Here is a 21,358-nt window from a genome sequence, read left to right as displayed (position 1 = left end):
GTCGGGGTGATCGAAACTCCCGAGTCGGTCTCTTATTACCAGAGACCACGAGGCTTCACAATGTTAAAGTCAACAGGCCCCGTGGTTGGAGCTTCGATCTCCAGCAAAGGGATCGCAAGCTCCGCGATGTTAAAGTCCCGCAGACTCCCGCGGCTTGGAGCGCCCGTCGGTCTCCAGGAAAGGCCGCCAACTCCGCGATGTTAGGCCGCAGTGGGGACGGAAATACGATACGGAAAAAAATCGCATCTCCATCGTGGTAAGAGATAAAACAAACCAAGGAACACTAAAACATAATTTTTAACATACTGAAAATAACAAAAAGAAGAAAGGACAGATAGTTGACGCCACCTGGTGTTACCTGATTACGGGAATAGATTCAGCCTCTTGCCAAGTTGGGGAATAGAGAAGCAGAGGACGTAGCTTTAAGGTGAGGGGAAGAAAGATTTAATAGGAACCTGAGGGATAACCTTTTCATTCAAATGGTGGTGGGTGTATGGAAGAGATAGTTCAGGCAGGTACTATTGCAAAGTTTAAGAAACATTGGACCAGTAGGTGGATAGGAGGTTTAGGTGGGATATGGGCCAAACGCGAGTGAGACTAGTGTAGATGATACATGTCAGTCGGTGTGGGGCAGTTGGTCCCAAGGACTTGTTTCCACACTGTATGACTCTGACTTGCATTAACCATTTCCACCTTCCCTACATTGGGACCTGCTATTGTCTGGTCCCCGAGTCCTTTCTTCCTGTGGGCTTTCTCCGGTTGCTCGTTTCCTCCCACACTCCAAAGACGTACAGATTTGCAGGTTAATTGGCTTCAGTAAATTGTCCCTAGTGTGTGTAGGATAGTGTTAGTACGTGGGGATTGCTGGTTGGTGCTGTATCTCTGCGGTTTCCGCGCTGTATCTCTAAACCTTAAAAAAAAAACTAAAATCTTGTGCTGTCAACTACCAATGTTACTTCAATGCTTTTCACTGGGACGTTGCGCTCATCAGGTGCTGGGACATTGCAGTTATCAGCTGAAAATTATGTTGAAACTATTTCCATGACCTCTTCCTGTGTAAACTTGGCAACTTTCTATAGACAATAGGTGCAGGAATAGGCCATTTGGCCCTTTGAGCCAGCACCGCCATTCACTGTGATCATGGCTGATCATCCCCAATCAGTACCCCATTCCTGCCTTCTTCCCATATCCCCTGACTCCGCTATTTTTAAGAGCCCTATCTAGGTCTCTCTTGAAAGCATCCAGACAACCTGCCTCCACCGCCCTCTGAGGAAGAGAATTCCAGACTCAACTCTCTGGGAGAAAAAGTGTTTCCTCGTCTCCGTTCTAAATGGCTTACTCCTTATTCTTAAACTGTGGCCCCTGGTTCTGGACTCCCCCTACATCGGGAACATGTTTCCTACCTCTTGCATGTTCAAACCCTTAACAATCTTCTTTCAGAAATACCACCTATAAATTCTACTGCCCTATTCAAATTAAGTTAATAATAGGCCAGCTTAATATATGTAAAACTAATAAGTGAATTGATTTAATTTAGAATAAAAATGTATCTGGCCATTTAAAAAAAAAATGTGAGCACTGTGATGAATAGGGTTGCCTTGTCATCCAGTTTTGGGAAATTGCAACATGATTCTTGATACTTTCTCTTCAGTAATAGTCCCTTTGCACAGTATATTTGAATATAAAGCCAAATCTTTGTCGATTTGTTCTTCTGATGTGTTAGTATGAGTTGCGATTATTCTTTGCCGGGCAAGAGACTCACAATGCTGGAGTCGTGTGTAACAAGGCAGGAAGCTGCTGGAGGGTCTCAGTGAGTCAAGCAACATCGGTGGAGGGAAATGGCCAGATAAAGGGTGTACTATGTTAAACTGCATCCACAAGGACAAGTTCAATTTAATATAATAAAACAGCCCCCCTTTGCATTCCTGTCTTCTGCACTCCACTCTGCATTCAAAATATTACCGTTGGGTTTCATAAGTGTTTTTTTTAAAGCTGGACAAGTATCTTGCAACTCTAGAAATTCAGAATTTAATTTACTGATTTTAAGATTTAGAAAGTGTGTTAAATTCTTCAATGTTGATGCTTGGAAATAAGTAAAATTTTGGATGTAAACTCCTAACGGAGCTTGCTTGGAGAACTAACTGGAATCTTAATGCTGGTTTGTGAAAACGTACCTAAATTCTTCAAGTATGGGTTGGCATTCAAGTAGAGTGCTTGATTGTACTTTGTCCCATATATGGGACTAAAATGTAAAAAGAACCTGCCTTATATTAACGGCTCCATGTCTTTATTTTGCATATCATAGTTGAGTTTGAAGTGCTTGCTTGATTAAACACTACAACCTCCAGCAAACCTCCAGTTTCATTCTAAAGAAAATGTGTAGGTGCAGCATGCTTTATTGCCCAGTATTTGAATTGTAGGAGCAGCAGCCTATTTGTCCATAGTGAGATAATGGGGTGTAGACACTTCCTGTATCACCTTGCCATGGTGCAATGTTGAAGTTAAATGTCCACGTTACACACAGTTGAATCACTTGAAACAAGAGAACTTGATATTTAGTTAATATACTGCCTGGGGATACGTGGCAGTTGCCTACATTTCCGTAACTTGACAGTGAGACACACAATAAGGCAGCAGAGTTGCTGGCTTACCGCACCAAAGACCCGTGTTCGATCCTGACTACGGGTGCTATCTGTACATTCTCCTCGTGACCTGCATGAGTTTTCTCTGGAAGGTCTGGTTTCCTTCCACATTCAGGGTTTAGGTTAATTGACGATATAATTGTCCCTAGTGTGTGTAGGATAATGCTAGTGTGCACGGATCTCTGGTCAGCACAGACTCTGTCAGTCAAAGTGCCTGTCTCCACATTGTATCTCTAAACTAAACCATAGATAAAAATAAGGCAGCAAGGTTAAGTAGAAATTGTATTTAATAAAGCAACGTGACAGTAATGGGGATAGACGACCAGCCTCCAATTGTCTGCCAGTCAAGCGTCCCAAACCGCAAAACAGATCAAGCTTAAAATTTAGTCCCACAAAGGCACAAGATATCTACGTGCAGTTTGATCAGCTCAGTACCATTACAAATAAATAGCTACGTGGCATTTTGTGAAAGCAATATTTGATTACTGTCACTTGGGTCAGGAATGGAAAGATCCCACACTAGCTCCTTCAAATGGTGCTGTTCATCTGGCCCAAGTGGTCTACTCCATACAAAAGCCATGTTCTCTATTCCTCAATGTAATTGACTTAACCCATGGCAAAACACAGCTGGAAAATTCTAAATCCCAACCACTTTGGGTGGCCGTGTATTTTTATTGATTAGGACAGTTAAATGGCTGTTTTTGTTTTGTTCAAATTAGACATCATTTGAACTTTGTCTAATCTTTAGGAAAGCAAGGCAAATAACAAAACAAATAACAGAATTATAAGGCAGGATCCCAGTTCAAGGAAAACCAATTAACCAGCAGAAGTAAATGAACAGTAAAACCATATTGTTTTAAATTCTAATCCATCTCTCATCTCCCCTCTAATGCTCAGGTTTAGGAGAAACCTGGCCTTGTCCCACACCAAAGCACTATTGTCTTGATTCTTTTAATAACAAGCTTAGATTACAGCAATTTTATAGAAAATGGTAAGCATCCCATTCTGCAGAATTTCCACTGCCCATAGAATTTGCTTAGCAAAATCTAATTCCACGCAATAATGAAGCAGGATTTTAGGAAAATGCAGCATTGTTTACGGGATCATTTAGTTAAAGACACCAGTCTATTTTGAAAGCAATAATTTTATCTCAATTTCTTGACAATGGTCTGTTCAAAGCTAGAAACTCAAGACTCAGCTGAAAATGATGCTACACTAGCTGCTCAAAGGAGCATGGAAAAAAGAAAAGATATTTAGTTTGACTTGCACTCCTAGCTTTTATTCAATTATAAATTTCAGAATAACATTGGATACAAAGCTGGCTGGTGATTTCTACTTCTGAACAGCCATGGAACTTCGGGTCTGGTAATAACTGTGCTAGGTGCACTGGGGATGAATTGAAAGACATGGAAGGACCGAGTTAATTGGGGATGGAAGAGTAATTAGAGAATTTTTGCCCAATCTGAAATTAATCTTTCATGCAAGACATTGATCAATTCATTAGAGGCCCAAACCTTTACTGAACAATGCAGTTACTATTCAAGACTCAACTGGCATTTTATATATTAGTACCAGAGTGAATTTAGATGTAACTGAACTTAAAATTTCACAGCACGTGCCAATTCTTAGCCAAGATTTACTGAATTGAAATTTAACAGCAGGTTAACATTCCACTGGTAATGAATACTTTAAACCTATCATAGTTGCAGGTTGGCTGGACTGTAAACAAAGAATGAACAGAACAGTGAAATGAACAAAAATCTAAAGCTTTTCTGTCATCGTGTGTTATCTCAGGGTTTGAGGAACTACCCCATTAGAACAGTCGTACGTTGTATCCAAAAGCTTGCTTAATGCCGTCAAAGTAATAACGTTGCCAGCCTGCTTTTGTCTGATCTGCCTCGCTTAATGGAACACCTCGACAGTCCACTTGAAGTTCCGTTCCATCCTTCTTGCCCGTAAATGTCAGTGTGATGGTTGCATAATGTTCTGAAAACAAACCAGGAACAATTAAACTCAAAAATTATCTGCCAAAATAAATACAGCTACTAAACCAACTTGTGTACATTGTGAGTTGCTACACAATTATAACAAACCAATAACACTAAATTGCAGTACAGTTGACAATAACAAACCAAACTTCTGCAAATGTGAGTAAATCCTATCCCTAAGAATCTGCTTCGATAATTTCCCCACCACAGGTGCGAGACTCATCAGCCTGTAATTTGTTGGATTATTCCCAATGCTCAAAGAAATATGGACTCCCTTATTAGCCAACTCCCTTCACCCACCCAGATTTTGATGCAAAATTTGGTTACATTTTAATGACGTTATTTAATTAATCACATGGCAATCCATTGCACAAATTTTCCCATGCACAACAACCCTTCCCTATATGTTAGGTAACGTTAACCTTGTTAGAACATTTAGAAAGGTAGTCTAACAGGCATGATTTTTTCCTTTCCATGTTGAATGCAAAACTTGATATCACTGCAGGTAGTAGCAAATAAGCATAATCTGCAAATAAAGCTTGAGTACATGACATCCAAGAAGTTTGAAAGCTAAATCACAACATCCAATCATCAATTAAAAGCTGCAGAGACTCACCAGGTGGCCACGATTTGTACCTCCACTTCATAACAATCCGTTGCTCGGAAGCCTAGTAAGCAAAATTAAACCAATAGTTACAATATTTGTACTATTAGCCCCTATTTCTCCTCCACTACCAAATTTACTGCACTAATAGCAAACATTTTAAACAGTTCTGTAGCAGAATCAGGCACCTCAGCTCACCTTGTCCATGTTAGCCTTTTCCCCCTATCTATACTAATCCCATTTGTCTGCATTAGGACTATATCTTTCCATGCCTTGTCCATTTAAATCCTAGTCTAAATGTCTTTTTGGCCTGGTGATGGTATTCGATCCCCCCATCCCCCGGCAACATGTTCCAGTTATCAACCACTGTAAAATAAATATTCCCCGCGTCCCCTTTAAACTTCCTCTCAGCTTAAGCCTTAGCCCTCAGTTTATAACCCTACAATGGGAAAATGATCTATGTCGGAGTTTCAGATATCTGTCGGGCCACCCTTCAGCTCCCTTTGCTCCCCATAATAAAAGTACACCAATCAAGGTAACATCCCCACATTGTCACCAGCAGAGCCACACCTTTCCCATCGTATGGCACCAGAACAGTACAGCATTCCCAAGTGCAATCTAATCAATGTTCTGTGAAGTTGTAATATGTCACGGATTTTAATAAATATGCCTTGACCCATGACAGCAAGTCATTTATACCACCCTATTACCCACGTTGCAAATTTCAGAGAACTATAGACTTGAACTCCAAGATCCCTCTGATCATCGACCAGACAGTATCATTTACTGCATATTTCTTACACTTATCGACTTCCCAAAATGCATCATTTTGCATTTGTCAGGATTAATTTCCATCTGCCAACATTCTGTCCAACTTTCTATCTGATCGAAATCTTGCTGGAGCCTCAGACAATCTTTCTCACTTTCCACAGCCATTTACTGAGAGTGTTGTCCAGTTGAACATGCCAAAATGCACCGCTTGCCCCTTGTCCCAGTTAGCAGCAGATGGGTACTGGTCAAAATAGCAGTGAAGGCACCTCGGAATATCCTGATGTAGGAAGCTCTATGATGAAAGTGAGCCTTCAGCCTAGGGAACTGCAAACTCCTAACATGACAAAGCAGAGGTGCCACAGCAAACGGAAAGGAGACAAGGGAAGATACCTTCCAGGACACTTCTATTTATGAATCTTAGAAAAGTATGCATGGTTATAGAACCAAAGATGACATCTGCAGCAGGAAGATCCTGCAGGGATGAGGCAAGCAACTGACCGTGTGACAATGTTCTGAAGTTACAACCCATTCCCCTTCTCATGCCAGCTCTCCATGTTATTACAGGAGACAAGATCTGCTCTTTTACTTCCCTTTCCATCACACAAGTATCCAAATACTCCTTCGGGGATTGGACAGGCTAGATGCAGGTAAAATGTTCCTGATGTTGGGGATTCCAAAACCAGTTTAAGAATAATGGGTAGACCATTCAGGACTGAGATGAGGAAAAACGTTTTCACCCAGAGTTGTGAATCTGTGGAATTTTCTACCACAGAAGGCAATGGAGGCCAATTCACTAGATGTTTTCAAGAGTTAGATATACAGTGCCCTCCAATATGTTTGGGACAAAGAACCATCATTTATTTATTTGCCTCTGTACTCCACAATTTGAGATTTGTAATAGAAAAAAAAATCACGTACTCAAACTGCACATTGTCAGATTTTAATAAATGCCATTTTTATACATTTTGGTTTCACCATGTAGAAATTACAGCAGTGTTTATACATATAACAATCAGCACGGGAGCACCTTAAGGCTGCGTGCTCAGCCCCCTGCTGTACTCACTCTATACCCATGACTGCGTAGCCAACCACAGTGCGAACTCCATCATCAAGTTCGCTGACGACACCACTGTTGTGGGACGTATCACTGATGGGGATGAGTCAGAATATAGAAGGGAGATCGAGCAACTGTCCATATGGTGCCAGCGCAATAACCTGGCCCTCAACACCAGCAAAACCAAGGAACTGATTGTGGACTTTGGAAGGAGTAGGAGGGGGACCCACAGCCCCATTTATATCAACGGGTCGATGGTTGAAAGGGTCAAGAACTTCAAATTCCTGGGCGTGCACATCTCTGAAGATCTTTCCTGGTCCGAGAACACTAACGCAATTATCAAAAAAGCTCATCAGCGCCTCTACTTCCTGAGAAGATTACGGAGAGTCGGTTTGTCAAGGAAGACTCTAACTTCTACAGGTGCACAGTAGAGAGCATGCTGACCGGTTGCATCATGGCTTGGTTCGGCAATTTGAGCGCCCTGGAGAGGAAAAGACTGCAAAAAGTAGTAAACACTGCCCAGTCCATCATCAGCTCCGACCTTCCTTCCATCGAGGGGATTTATCGCAGTCGCTGCCTCAAAAAGGTTGGCAGTATCATCAAAGACCCACACCATCCTGGCCACACACTCATCTCCCTGCTACCTTCAGGTAGAAGGTACAGGAGCCTGAAGACTGCAACAACCAGGTTCAGGAATAGCTACTTCCCCACAGCCATCAGGCTATTAAACCTGGCTCGGACAAAACTCTGATTATTAATAACCACTTTCTGCTATTTGCACTTTACCAGTTTATTTATTCATGTGTGTATATATTTATATCATGGTATATGGACACATTTATCTGTTTTGTAGTAAATGCCTACTATTTTCTGTGTGCTTAAGCAAAGCAAGAATTTCATTGTCCTATACAGGGACACATGACAATAAACTCACTTGGACTTGAACTTGATTTCCCCCCCATTCCAGGGCACCATAATGTTTGGGACACAGCAATGTCATGTAAATGAATGGTCATGTTTAGTATTTTTGTTGCATATCCTTTGCATGCAATGACTGCTTGAAGTCTGCGATTCATGGACATCACCAGTTGCTGGGTGTCTTCTCTGGTGATGCTCTGCCAGGCCTGTATTACAGCCATCTTTAGCTTATGCTTGTTTTGGGGGGCTAGTCCCCTTCAGTTTTCTCTTCAGCATATAAATGGCAGGCTCAATTGGGTTCAGATCAGGTAATTGACTTGCCACTCAAGAATTGACCATTTTTTAGCTTTGAAAAACTCCTTTGTTGCTTTAACAGTATGTTTGGGATCATTGTCTTGCTGTAGAATGAACTGCCGGCCAATGAGTTTTGAGGCATTTGTTTGAACTTGAGCAGATAGGATATGTCTATACACCTCAGAATTCATTATGCTACTACCATCAGCAGTTGTATCATCAATGCTCTTGCCATCTGTCTGATACAAGCTAATCTTAGTCTCGTCTGCCATAAGATCTTTTTCAAGAACTGTGGTTGCTCTTTTAAATACTCCTTGGTCAACTGTAAACTGGCCATCCTATTTTTGCGGCTAACCAATGGTTTACATCTTGCAGTGTAGCCTCTGTATTTCGGTTCATGAAGTCTTCTGCGGACAGTGGTCATTGACAAATCCACACCTGACTCCTGAAGAGCGTTTCTGATCTGTTGGACAGGTGTTTGGGGATTTTTCTTTATTATAGAGAGAATTCTTCTGTCATCAGCTGTGGAGGTCTTCCTTGGCCTGCCAGTCCCTTTGGAATTAGTAAGCTCACCAGAGCTCTCTTTCTTCTTAATGATGCTCCAAACAGGATTTTGGTAAGCCTAAGGTTTGGCTAATGTCTCCAATAGTTTTATTCTTATTTCTCAGTCTCATAATGGCTTCTTTGACTTTCATTGGCACAACTTTGGTCCCCATGTTGATAAACAGCAATAAAAGTTTCCAAGGGTGATGGAAAGACTGGAGGAAAGACTAGGTACTGAGAGCTCTCATACCTGCATTAAGGAGGCAATTAAACACACCTGAACAATTACAAACATTAAGGTGCCCTGAAATGGGGGGGGGGGGGGGGAACTGTGTACAAACACAACTGTAATTTCTACATGGTGAAACCAAAATGTATAATGCACTTTAACCACGTGATTTTTTTCTATTTCAAATCTCAAATTGTGGAGTACAGAGGCAAATAAATAAATGAAGGGTCTTTGTCCCAAACATTATGGAGGGCACTGTAGCTTTTAGGACTAACGGAATCAAGGGATATGGGGGAAAAGCAGGAATGGCCTACTCCTGCACCTATTTTCTATGTTTCAGCCATTATGGCAAGTCACTCAAACCTCTGCCAACATAATATACTACATTTCATGCTCAGTGGGGTGTCCACCATCTTAATTAAATTTAAACACAAATTTGAAAACTCAAGAGATGTACAGCACAGAAACAGGCTCTTCAGCCCAGCTTACCCATGCCAACCAAGGTGCCCCATCTACACTAGTCCCACCTGCCTGTGTTTGGTCCATATCCTTTTAAACCTTTCCTATTAATGTACCCATCTAAATGTCTTTTAAATGTTTATAAATTCTGCCTCAACTACTGTTACACGGGAACAGGTTCAAGGATCTGACAACGATCTCATTCGTCTGTTTAGTTATAAATCAGTTTTACTATGCGCGGGGTCCGGTTTACAGCAGCACCTCTCTCTGCCTCAGTCTGCGGCGCTGATCGTGAGTCAGCCAGTCGGTGAACCCCTCTTGTACTTAAAACTAACTTATGGCTTACTGGCGCCTGCATTTATACAGGTAAGAAATCAGCTGTTGAAATAAGTTCTGGGCAATAGCTCTGCTCCCAAATTCAAACTATAATCAATGGCAGGGGACTGCATCCGAGTAAGGAGCCCCCCCCCTTTGGGAACAAAGCGCTATTAGCCGCAGACAGGCATGTAAAGCAATACACAGCGCCACAGACTTGGCACGTGAAGGTAATACACACAGCGCTGCCGGTTTGGAGAGCAAAGGTTTAAACAGCGCTGTCGGCTTAGCGTGTGGAGATTTAAACAAAGAGCTGTCAGCTGCAGTGCTACTATAGTGCTACTGGCCACAGCGCTATAGGGTTTAAATATAGCACTATGGGCTTTAAACACTGGACTTTAAACATAAAACACTATGGGCTTTAAATATAGCGCTATGGCCACAGCGTTATGGGTCACAGACTGTTCGGGCAAAATTCTCGTATAACATTCCGCCCCTCGAACAGCCGGGTTACCGTCACATCCGGCCCGCAGGCGTTACCTCGTTACATCCAGCCCACAGGCTGTAGTAATGTCCACGTGGTCGTGATGCCAAACCACACATACAACGTCGTAATATTATGGCCAACAAGATTGTCAGTCCCCAGTGCACCACTGTTGTCCACCATCCTCCCGTGGGATTGTAGACGTACTACTGTTCTCCGAATCGTCAAATCTTCGCTATGGTTTCCTGGATGTGGTCAGTGAGGTTGGTGATGTTCTCTTTTACTCCACTCAGGGTCAAACCAGTCACCGGGTTATGACCACGCATGGTATGACCACGCAAGGTACAAATTAACTTGTTTTGTCGGAGGTCCCAAACTTAATGCCGTCATCAATACCAGCAGAGATAATCTGATTACTTGTGTCATTAAACGTTGCTGCCAGGACTTGGTACATGTTTTGAAACATATAGATTCCAGCCTTCTTCCGAATATCGCGTAGCTTCACTGTTTCGTCATTGCTTCCTGTACAGACCAATTGTGGTCCCCGTCGAGCTGGATAACAGGAATTCACAAAGGATATGTGACCTTTAAGTCTCTTGATTCTTTCACCTGTTTCACTGTCCCACACTGCTAGTTTTGTCTGTTGATGCTGGAAAAAGCATGCTGCCATCTGTGTCATAATGCAATTCCATCACTGCTCCACTGTGACCTTCCAATGTAGCATTATTATCGCAGTCGCATAGATATTCCAAAACAATACGAGTCGATCAAATCCTGCAGATGCCAGTGTTGTTCCATTCCAGTGAAATTTACAACAATAAACTTCTCCCTCGTGACCCGTTAAAAGCATTAGAGGAGCTTGAAGACTCGAGGTTCTTGGTCCCACCGGCAGCACGGCCTGCTGCAGGCTCCACTGCACCGAGGGCAGCAGTTTGTAGCGAGAGTGCTTGGCCTGCACCAGCACCATCTCATTTGCTATTTCTTTTTACCAAACATTTTCTATTCTATTCGCCAGATCCTGCCAACTACACCAAACGTTAAAGGGAACAGGTTCAAGGATCTGACTAGTAGAACAGAAAAAGGATCACTCATCTGTTTGGTTATAAATCAGTTTTATTGGCAAGAAGGAACAAAAACAATACTTGTCTTGGTATGTGCGGGGTCCGGTTTTCCGCAGCAAACTCTCTTTCTGCCTCCGTCCGCAGCGCTTATCACGACTCAGCTCGTCGGTGAACCCCTCTTGTACATAAAACTAACTCATGGCTTACACACCTGCCTTTATACAGGTAAGAAACCAGCTGTGAAATAACTGGTGGTAAGTCCTGGCCAATACCAATGCTCCCAAATTCAAACTGTAACCCATGGCAGGGGACTGCATCAGAGCGAGCCCCCCCCCCCCCCCCCCCCCAGGAACAAAGCGCTATTAGCCGCAGACTGGCGCGTAAAGCAATATACAGCACGAGACGTGACACGCAAATCAATACACACAGCGCTACAGACTTGGCATGTAAAGGTAATATGCACAGCGCAGCTGGTTAGGTGAGCAAAGGTTTAAACAAAGCGCTGTCATTTAAATAAATCCCCACGCGCAGCGCTATGGGTTCTAAATATAGCGCTACCAGCCACAGCGCTATAGGGTTGCAATATAGCACTACTGGCCATAGTGCTATGGGTCACAGACTGTTCGGGCAAAATTCTCGTATAACAACTACCTACTCTGGGCAGCTCATTTCATATACCCACTGTGTAAAAAAGTTGTCACTCAGATTCCTATTAAATCCTACCCCTCTCACCTTAAACCCATCTCCTCTGGTTCTTGATTCTCCAACTCTGGGTAAAAGACTGTGCATCTACCCCATCTACTCCTCTCATGATTTTATACAGCTCTATAGGATCACCTCGCATTCTCCTATGCTCCATGGAATTCAGTCATAGCCAGCTCAACCTCTCCCTAAAGCCCAAGCCCTCAAATCCTGGCAATTTAAGAACTTAAATTTATAATACAACCTTGGAAAATATTCAGCAGTCCATTGTGCTATCATCATAGTTGCTATTGTACCAAATACCCAGGACTATCTTTACCAAGTAGTTCAAGAAAATTGTCTGGCCTTCATATCTGGTCTAGCCTGAGAATGACAATGCATAAAATTTCAGTTTCTAATTTAGACTGTATTTTTTTTGAATAAAGTTTCAACTTGTAACAAGGATACAAAAGGCAGATATTCACCAGTTCCAAGAATTCTCCAATTACATTCCCTTCGAGCAATCGAAATTTGCCTCCCTTGGCCGCTTCTACAGCTGCTGGCGCATGTGTGAAAGCCTGGACAAGCTGAAATTACAAGATGGTCAATATAGTTAATGTTCTAGATCAGGGGTCGGCAACCTACAGCCCCTGGGACGAATGCGGCCCATAACCCAAAATCATCCGGCCCGTAGGCGGATGTTGTTTCCCATATTCATCCAGCCCGCCAAGCCCCCGCCCCGAGCTCGTCAGAGCTCTGGCTGTACCCCATCCTGCGCAAAGCCGCCGGCAGGGCCGCGCACCTTCTGTGAACACGTTTAAGAAGGAACTGCACATGCTGGAAAAATCGAAGGTCAACAAAAGTGCTGGCGAATCTCAGAAGGCGAGACATGCAAGGATTGCATGAGGCTGCCTCACCCGCTGAGTTTCTCCTGCATTTTTGTCTACCTTCTGTGAACATGTGATTTAATGCCTGCCATCCGGGGAGGGATGGGGGCGGGATCCGCGTGTACACGTGATAGATGTGGCCCGCCATCCGCTCACAGGCATGCGTCCCGGCCCCTATGGAGAACAAGGTTGCCAACCCCTGTTCTAGATCAATCAACTCTAGTGTTGGAGCAAGTATCTCCTTTCTCAAAAATCACTAATTATGAATAGGATGAGTATTACTTCAACGTCAATAACTAAGTTAGACTCAAGTATATTAAAGAGAAATAGATTAATTTTCTGATGCCGAGGATCTTACAATGTCAATTGTTTACCAATTCTTGATAAAAAAAAATAACCTGAATATACTCAATATTTTGTAACTAGCACTGTAATCAAGACCAAAAAAAATGTACATACAATATGCAATGCACAGAAACAGGCCCTTCGGCTCCACTCGACCACACCTAAAGTTGTTGAACCGAGTTGGCTCTATCTTGCCCGCATCCAGCCCATATCTCTCCAACCCTTTCCTGTCCATGTACATGTCCTTGGGTCTTTTAAATGTCATAATTGTTCCTGCCTCTATCAATTTCTCTGGCAGCTCATCCCATACGTGCACCGCACTCTGTGTGGAAAAAAAATGATTCCTCGGGTCTCTTTTAAACCTATGCCCTCTAGTTTTAGACTCCCCTACCCCGGGGGAAAAATCAACTCGTTATTCACCTTATCTAAGCCAATCATGATTTTATAAACCCCTACTAGGTCTCCCCTCAGCCTCCTGTGTATCAGGGGAAATAGACCGAACCCCCACCAGTTCTCTGTACACCTCATACCTTCTAGACCCGATAACGTTCTCTTTTTTTCTGTACCCATTCCAGTTTAATGATATACTTCCTACCGCAGGAAGATCAGAACTGTAAACCGTACTCTAATTATGGCTTATCAATGTCTTTGTACATCTGTAGCTTGATGTTCCAATTGCTGTACTCAATACCCTGACCGGTGTAGGCAAGCATGCCAAACCCCTTCACCATCCTGTCCATCTGTGTCACTTTCATGGAACTATATAATTGCACACCCAGGTCTCTGTTCTACAACACTCCCGACAATACTAACATGTGCAAGTCCTGCCCTCCTATTTATCTGAACCAAACTCCATCTGCCATTCCTTGGTCCACTGGCCCAGTTGATCTCAATCCCACAGTAATCTTAGATAATGTACTTCATTGTCCATGATACTACCAATTTTTATGTCATCTGCAAACTTGCTAACCCCGGCCACCTACATTCAGACACAAATAGTTAATAAATAATAAACAGTGCATCCAATACTGGTCACTGTGGCACACCACTTATTACAGACCTCCAGTCTAAAAAAAAACCACACTGTCACCTAGCTAATTTTGCCGTCAATTGGTTAGCTTGCCCTGGATGTCATATAATCCAACATCTCACAGATCAGCCTCAAAGGCCTCACTAGCGTTAATGTAGACAATATCTCCCACATTATCCAGTCAAAACACTCCATTTAATTACAGATGGGGCAGAAGAGCAAATAATTAAAATGTTTCCCCAACCAAATTATATTGCTGACATTTTTACCTCTTCTGTAATAAAGATCTTGTAAAGCTCTTCTGGCGACGTCATAAACTCATCTTTTAAGTTAATTTTGCAGGTTGGAATCTTCACGGCAACCGATTTAGACAGGACATGTGACTGCGATGTAGGAGCCTGAAAAATTAAAATTGTATTGTAACATCAGGGAAATAAACTCCAGGTTTTAGAGAATTACATAACACATTATTATATATTATATTCCCCTCTTGTACAAGATACATTTATTTGTCACATGTGCCAGATGGCACAGTGAAATGAGATAACCATACAGCCATACAATAAAAATAAAGAACACAACACACGATAGAATTCAACATAAAAACATCCCCACAGCAGAATCAAAGTTTCCCACTGTGAGGGAAGGCACCAAAGTCAGTCTCTTCCTCCAATGTTCCCCAATGTTCACCCGTGGTCGGGGCCTCCCCGAGCCCTCCGCAGTCGCCGCTACGGGCGGCCCGATGTTCAGGCCCGCTCGCCGGGGTGATGTAAGTCCGACGTCGGGGCTGGGGGACGTCCTCAGCGTCCTGGACAACAGAGTCGGCCACCTCCTACTGGAGTCCGCGGCTCCCAAAGTCAGCGGGCCGCGCCGGGCGGAGACTCACGCTGGCGGCCCTCTACAAGGAGCCCCAGGACTCCGCGATGACTGTCAGCGCCGCCCACGTTGGAAGCTCTCCCAAACCGCAGCTCCATGATGTTGGAGCAGCGGCCCAACGCTCCGGAGCTCCAAACGGCGATCCAGGTAGGTATCGCCCGCTCCGCGGTGAATCCAGCGCTGCGCCGCCGCTGTTGTAGCTCTGGTCCGGTTCCCGGTCTCCGGCAGGAAAGGCCGCTCCGATCCAGGTGGTAGGCCGCGAGGAGGGGGGCGAGGACGCGACTCAGAGAAATAGTCGCGTCCCCGCCAGGAAGCGACTGGGCAACAGTTTCCCCCTTACCCTGCCCCCCTCCCCCACATAGAAAAGTTAAAGTTTCCCCCCAAACCAGACATTAAACTAGCTGAATTTTTTTTTTTAAAGATTGAAAAGACGAACAGGCTGTAGGCAGAGGCTGCCACCAATGCAGCGCCCCTACTGGAATGTGTGGCCACCAATGCAGAGCCCCTACGCAGCAGTGTGGACAAGCATCTAACTCCGTATCGGGTACCGAGATACATTGAAAAAAATCTTGTGCGCTCACCAGGCCAATCATACCGTACACCAGTACATCAAGTGGTGCAAGAAAACAAAATAACCAAGAGTTCAGTATTATAGCTACAGTGAAAGTGTAGATTAAAAAAGTGCAAGTGCCACAGAGTTAGATTGGAAAATCAGGAATTCATGATCAACAAGAGTCAATTTTATCTCATTTGCACCAACTTCCACCTGTTCACAAACTCACTTAGACCATTTCTGACACTTCTCTTCCTTTTCTGGATCTTTCAGACTCCATCTCTGGAGACAAGCTATCCACTGACTGTTACTGTAAACCTACTGACTCCCATATCTACCTCTTCCCACCCTCTCTAAGGATGCCACCTCCCCAGTTTCTCCACCTCCATCACATCTGCTTTCAAGATGAGGCTTTTTATTCCAGGACATCTGAAATGTCCTCCTTTTTCCAGGAAATATGCCTTCCTTTATACTGTGGTTGATGGAGCCCTCTTGCATTTTCTCAGACGTCTGCTCTCACCACTCCCCATCCCTCCAAACAGAACAGAGTTTAGTTAATGTCTCTTTACCTTGACCTGCAGATCCATCTTGGACTTGGACTGTGGCTGTTCTGTCTGAACTCCATTAATTGTTGGCAATATCATTCCATGAGTAAATTCTGAAATAAAACAATTGTCAAAATTTATGCACTGGTCCAGTTAAATACTGTGGTAGAAGAGCATAGAAGCAGAGTACTCTATATAAAGCAGCTCACTTTAACTACATACTCCATCACTGACGCAAGACTTTCAAGATCTATGCTGTTAGGATCCTACCATTTACTGTATACTTTCCTCTAACATTTAACCTCCGCAACATGTTTCTATGTGCAACGCCACACATTGTCTGGATTAAACTCCTCCTGCCATTTCCCTACCCATATTTCCAATTGATCTACAACCTGCAATATCATTTGACAACCTTCCTCACAATGCACAACTTTGCCAATTTTTGTATTGTCTGCAAACTTATTAATCAGCTCACACACATTTTAGTCCAAATCATTTAAACGTTTCAGAGGTCCCAGCACCAATATTTCCCTCTATAATACTATTGGTCACAGACCTCCTGTCAAAATATCACCCATTACCCTCCATCTTCAGAACCACCATAAATTGAGAGGCCACAGAAAAAAAGTTCAAAGAACCGTTGCATTATTTATCCTGCCATATTGAATTCCTGCAGTTCTCACCACTTCTAAATCAGATTGGAACATATAAAGTTAGATGCTAGACAAATGTCCAATCAGAGACAGGTGAATTTATAATGGGAAACAAGGAAATTTGCAGAACAGTTAAATGAGTATTTTGGTTCCGTCTTCACCAAACAAGACACAAACAATCTCCCAGAAATACTAGGGGACCGAGGATATAGTGGGAGGGATGAACTGAAGGGAATTTTCATTAGTCAGGAAATGGTGTTAGGTAGACTGTTGGGACTGAAGGCACATAAATCCCCAGGCACATCCCCTGATGTTCTGCATCCCAGGGTACTCAAGTGGCCTTAGAAATCGTGGATGAATTGGTTTACATTTTCCAATGTTCTCTTGACTCTGGTCCCACACAAGAGATTAGAGTGCAAAATTAAAGCACATGGTATTGGGGGTAAGGTACTGACATGGATAGAGAACTGGTTGGCAGAAAGGAAGCAAAGAGTAGGAATTAACAGGTTCTTTTCAGAATGGCTGGCAGAATGGGGTGCCATAAGGCTCGGTGCTGGGACCCCAATTGTTTACAATATATATTAACGATTTAAGCAAGGGAATTGAATGTGACATCTCCAAGTTTGCGGATGACAAAGCTGGGTGGCAGTGTGAGCTGCCATGAGGATGCTAGGAGGCTGCAAGGTGACTTGGATAGGTTGGGTGAGTGGGCAAATGCATGGCATATGCAGTATAATGTGGATAAATGTGAGGTTATCCGCTTTGGTGGCAAGAACAGGCAGGCATCAGATTATCTGATTGGTGTCAGATTAGGAAAAAGAGAGGTACGAGACCTGGATGTGGTTGTACATCAGTCACTGAAAGTAAGCATGAACGTACAGCAGGCAGTGAAGAAAGCTAATAGCATGTTGGCCTTCTTTGTGAGAGGATTTGAGTTTAGGATCAAGAAGGTCCTACTGCAGTTGTACAGGGCCCTGGTGAGACCACACCTGGAGTATTGTGTGCAATTTTGGTCTCCTAATTTGACGATGGACATTAATGCTATTGAGGGAGTGCATGTAGGTTCACCAAGTTAATTTCCGGGATGGCTGGACTGACATATGAAAGAATGGGTCGACTGGGCTTGTGCTGAGTGGTGGCGCCATTGAGTGTGGCTGCCTCACCTGCAGCTGTCTGTCCTTTCATTCTTTTTGTTATTTTTAGTCTGTTTTAAAGTTTGTTTTTGGAGGTCTTTTATTCTTTAAGTGGAGGGAGGGGGAAACCTTTTCTTGGTCACTTCCTGGTCGAGGATGCGACTGTTCTCCGAGCCGCATCTTCGCCCCCTCCTCGCAGCCTGCCATCTGGATTGGCGCAGCCTTTCCTGCCGGAGACTTGCCGGAGACTGGCCAGAGCTTCGGCAGTGGCGCAGCACCGCGTTGAGCGATGCCTTACTGGGAGTCGCCGTGTTGGAGCTCTGGAGTGCTGGGACTGCCAACTTTGAGCGCCGTGCAGCTGTGGTCTGCGCAGTTTCCAGCCACAGGTGGCAGGAGGTTCCAGCCGCTGGCGGTGCTGACTTTGACATCGCGGAGCCTGGGATCTCTCGCCGAGGTCGCCAGCGTTGAATCTCCGCCCAGCTCGGCCTGTGGACTTCGCAAGCCGTGGTCTCCGGTAGGAAGCGGCTGATTCGGAGGTTCCGGGCCGTTGAGAGTGTTCTACCGTTCGAGGGCCTAAAACATCGGGCTGCCATGCGGCGGCTGCGGAGGCCACAATAGGCCCCAGCCATGGGTGAACAGAGGAAGAGGACTCAGTGGGAAATGTTGATTCCGCTGTGGGGGGATGTTTTTTATGTTTTATGTTAAACTCTAAAAGTGTTGTCTTTATCTTATTTGTGTGCTGCATGGTAACTCAAATTTCACTGCACCAATTGGTGTATGTGGCAATAAATGTCCTTCGTCTTCACTGGAATTTAGAAGGATGTGAGGTGATCTTATAGAAACATATAAAATTCTTAAAGGATTGGACAGGCTAGATGTTCCCGATGTCAGGGGAATCCAGAACCAGGGGTCACAGTTTAAGAATAATGGATAGGCCATTTAGGACCATTTAGGTGAAAATTTTCTTCACCCAGAGCTGTGAATCTGTGAAATTCTCTGCCACAGAAGGCAGTGGAAGCCAATTTACTGGATGTTTTCAAGAGAGTTAGATTTAGCTCTTAGGTCTCAATTAATCAAGGCATATGGGGGAAAAAAGCAGGAACGGGATACTTGTTTTACATGATCAGCCATGATCATATTGAATAGGTACACCTCAATCTATTTTTCAATGTTTCTATGCTTGCACCTCCACATCTGGATTTTTATAAGGTAGACAAAATGCTGGAGTAACTCAGCAGGACAGGCAGCATCTCTGGAGGGAAGGAATGGGGGATAATTCGGGTCGAGAATCTTCTTCAGACTGATGTCAGGGGAGTGGGCAGTACAGAAATAGAATATAGTCGGAGACAGTAAGACTGTGGGAGAACTGGAAAGAGGGAGGGGATGGAGAGAGTGGGAAAGCAAGAGCTACATGAAGTTAGAGAAGTCATTGTTGATACTTAGAAACATAGAAATTAGGTGCAGGAGTAGGCCATTCGGCCCTTCGAGCCTGCACCGCCATTCAATATGATCATGGCTGATCATCCAACTCAGTATCCCGTACCTGCCTTCTCTCCATACCCTCTGATCCCCCTAGCCATAAGGGCCACATCTAACTCCCTCTTAAATATAGCCAATGAACTGGCCTCGACTACCCTCTGTGGCAGAGAGTTCCAGAGATTCACCACTACCCCAGCAAGAGACGAGGTGCTGTTCCTCCAATTGCACTGGGCCTCACTCTGACAATGGAGGAGTCCCAGGACAGAAAGATCAGATTGGGAATGGGAGGAGGTGTTAAAGTGCTGAGCAACCGGGAGATCAGATAGGTTAAGGTGGACTGAGCGGAGGTGTTCAGCGAAACGATCAGCAAAGCCGATATACAGGAGTTGGCACCTGGAACAGCGGATACAGTAGATGAGGTTCAAGAAGGTGCAAGTGAACCTCCTCTAGAAACGGTAGGGAGATGTCAGAGATGGTCCGTGAATTTGAGTGCAGGATGGAAATTAGTCGTGAAGTTGATGATCTTAGCGAGTTCTGCATGGGTGTAGGAGGTAACATCGATTCAGTCGTCAATGTAGCAAAGGTAGAGTTCGGGGATAGGGCCAGTGTAGGCGTGGAAGAGTGATTGTTCGACGTACCCTACACACTTCAATTTTTATAATATATACACATTCACACACATGCTTTCTTGATATCATTAAACCAATGTTCAACGTTCAGCACCAATTTATATTATAATATAACTAATTTAAATTGTTTAAGAAGGAACTGCAGATGCTGGAAAAATCAAAAGGTAGATAAAAATGCTGGATAAACTCAGTGGGCGAGGCAGCATCTATGGAGCGAAGGAATAGGCGACATTTCGGGTCGAGACCCTTCTTCAGACCAGATTTACAGTTACAATTTTTTTGTCAGGGTCTCTATGAGCAATTGTTCAAGGAGGAAACTAGTTAACCAATGACTGCTGAAATTACATCTGAAACCAATTTGCTCGAGGTGCACGTTAATCTTTTTTGGAGAATCTCTGCTTTTAGAAGCCAAAGTATCACCTTTACTCGTCAAGAACAAGCAAGTTATTGATCAAAAGCAATCCATCCACACAATTATTACTCCACAACAGCATACGAGATTCGCCGTGGAATACTGCATTTAAAGTGTTAAAATTTAGGTGGAATGTGTAACGTGTTTAATTTATGATTAAAAAATTACACACATAATCTCCTATTTTAAGGATAATAATTTCGCACTAGTAAACCACATGTATTAGCAGCTTCAAATAAGAGCCACCCAGAGCTGAAATAAATGTCTTGTTTTAAACAATAAAGACTTCAGACATCTTGATAAAATACCCAGAACAAAGATAGACAAATAATGTAATTTAAAGCAGGATGTTTAGTTCTGTCCTTACAGCCATTTTTAATTAACAGCATTCAATACACTGAAAGTCATGCTCCATTACTGATTTTCCTTGAAGAATTGATTTTTAGTCTTAAATGCTTGGCTCTATACTCACCTAATCTCAGTGTGTCAACGTAGTTGAGAAGTGCCTTCCTGATCTTATCTGCACCATCGGTTTTCATTAGATCCAACAGTTTTGTGTCAGGTTCATCTTTTGCTAAACCAACAATAACCTGGAAGACAAAATGAATTTGGTTAGACTGTTTCTGTTATGAAAGGTACAAATGCAAACAAAATCTGCCAAAATGTTAATCACATTTAATCTTAAATTAAGGATCTTCACAGTGAATGGTAGCATTGTGGAGAAAGGGAGGTGTTGTCAGCAGAGGGATCTAGGAGTACAGATATATAGT

At 43.5% G+C, this 21,358-nt stretch overlaps 1 protein-coding gene and 1 pseudogene across 1 annotated transcript in view; both read right to left on the bottom strand.

Annotated features, from left to right (window-relative positions):
- Positions 1 to 2,911: 2,911 nt before the first annotated feature.
- ahsa1 (activator of HSP90 ATPase activity 1) overlaps positions 2,912 to 21,358 on the bottom strand; it is a 36,680-nt gene continuing 18,233 nt past the window's right edge. Inside the window, exons 4-9 of the mRNA XM_033027613.1 lie at positions 21,061 to 21,178; positions 16,304 to 16,392; positions 14,575 to 14,703; positions 12,529 to 12,630; positions 5,247 to 5,298; positions 2,912 to 4,628 (exon numbers count right to left, since the gene is read on the bottom strand). Of these exons, the coding sequence (XP_032883504.1) occupies positions 4,456 to 4,628; positions 5,247 to 5,298; positions 12,529 to 12,630; positions 14,575 to 14,703; positions 16,304 to 16,392; positions 21,061 to 21,178 (663 nt within the window). The 3' untranslated portion in view covers positions 2,912 to 4,455. The remainder of the gene's footprint in view (positions 4,629 to 5,246; positions 5,299 to 12,528; positions 12,631 to 14,574; positions 14,704 to 16,303; positions 16,393 to 21,060; positions 21,179 to 21,358) is intronic.
- Positions 9,624 to 11,989, bottom strand: LOC116977207 (annotated as a pseudogene).

Source organism: Amblyraja radiata, chromosome 9 (assembly GCF_010909765.2).
Source record: "Amblyraja radiata isolate CabotCenter1 chromosome 9, sAmbRad1.1.pri, whole genome shotgun sequence".
NCBI lineage: Eukaryota > Metazoa > Chordata > Chondrichthyes > Rajiformes > Rajidae > Amblyraja > Amblyraja radiata.
Note: the sequence above shows the minus strand (reverse complement) of the source record. Positions and strands in the feature narration are given on the sequence as shown.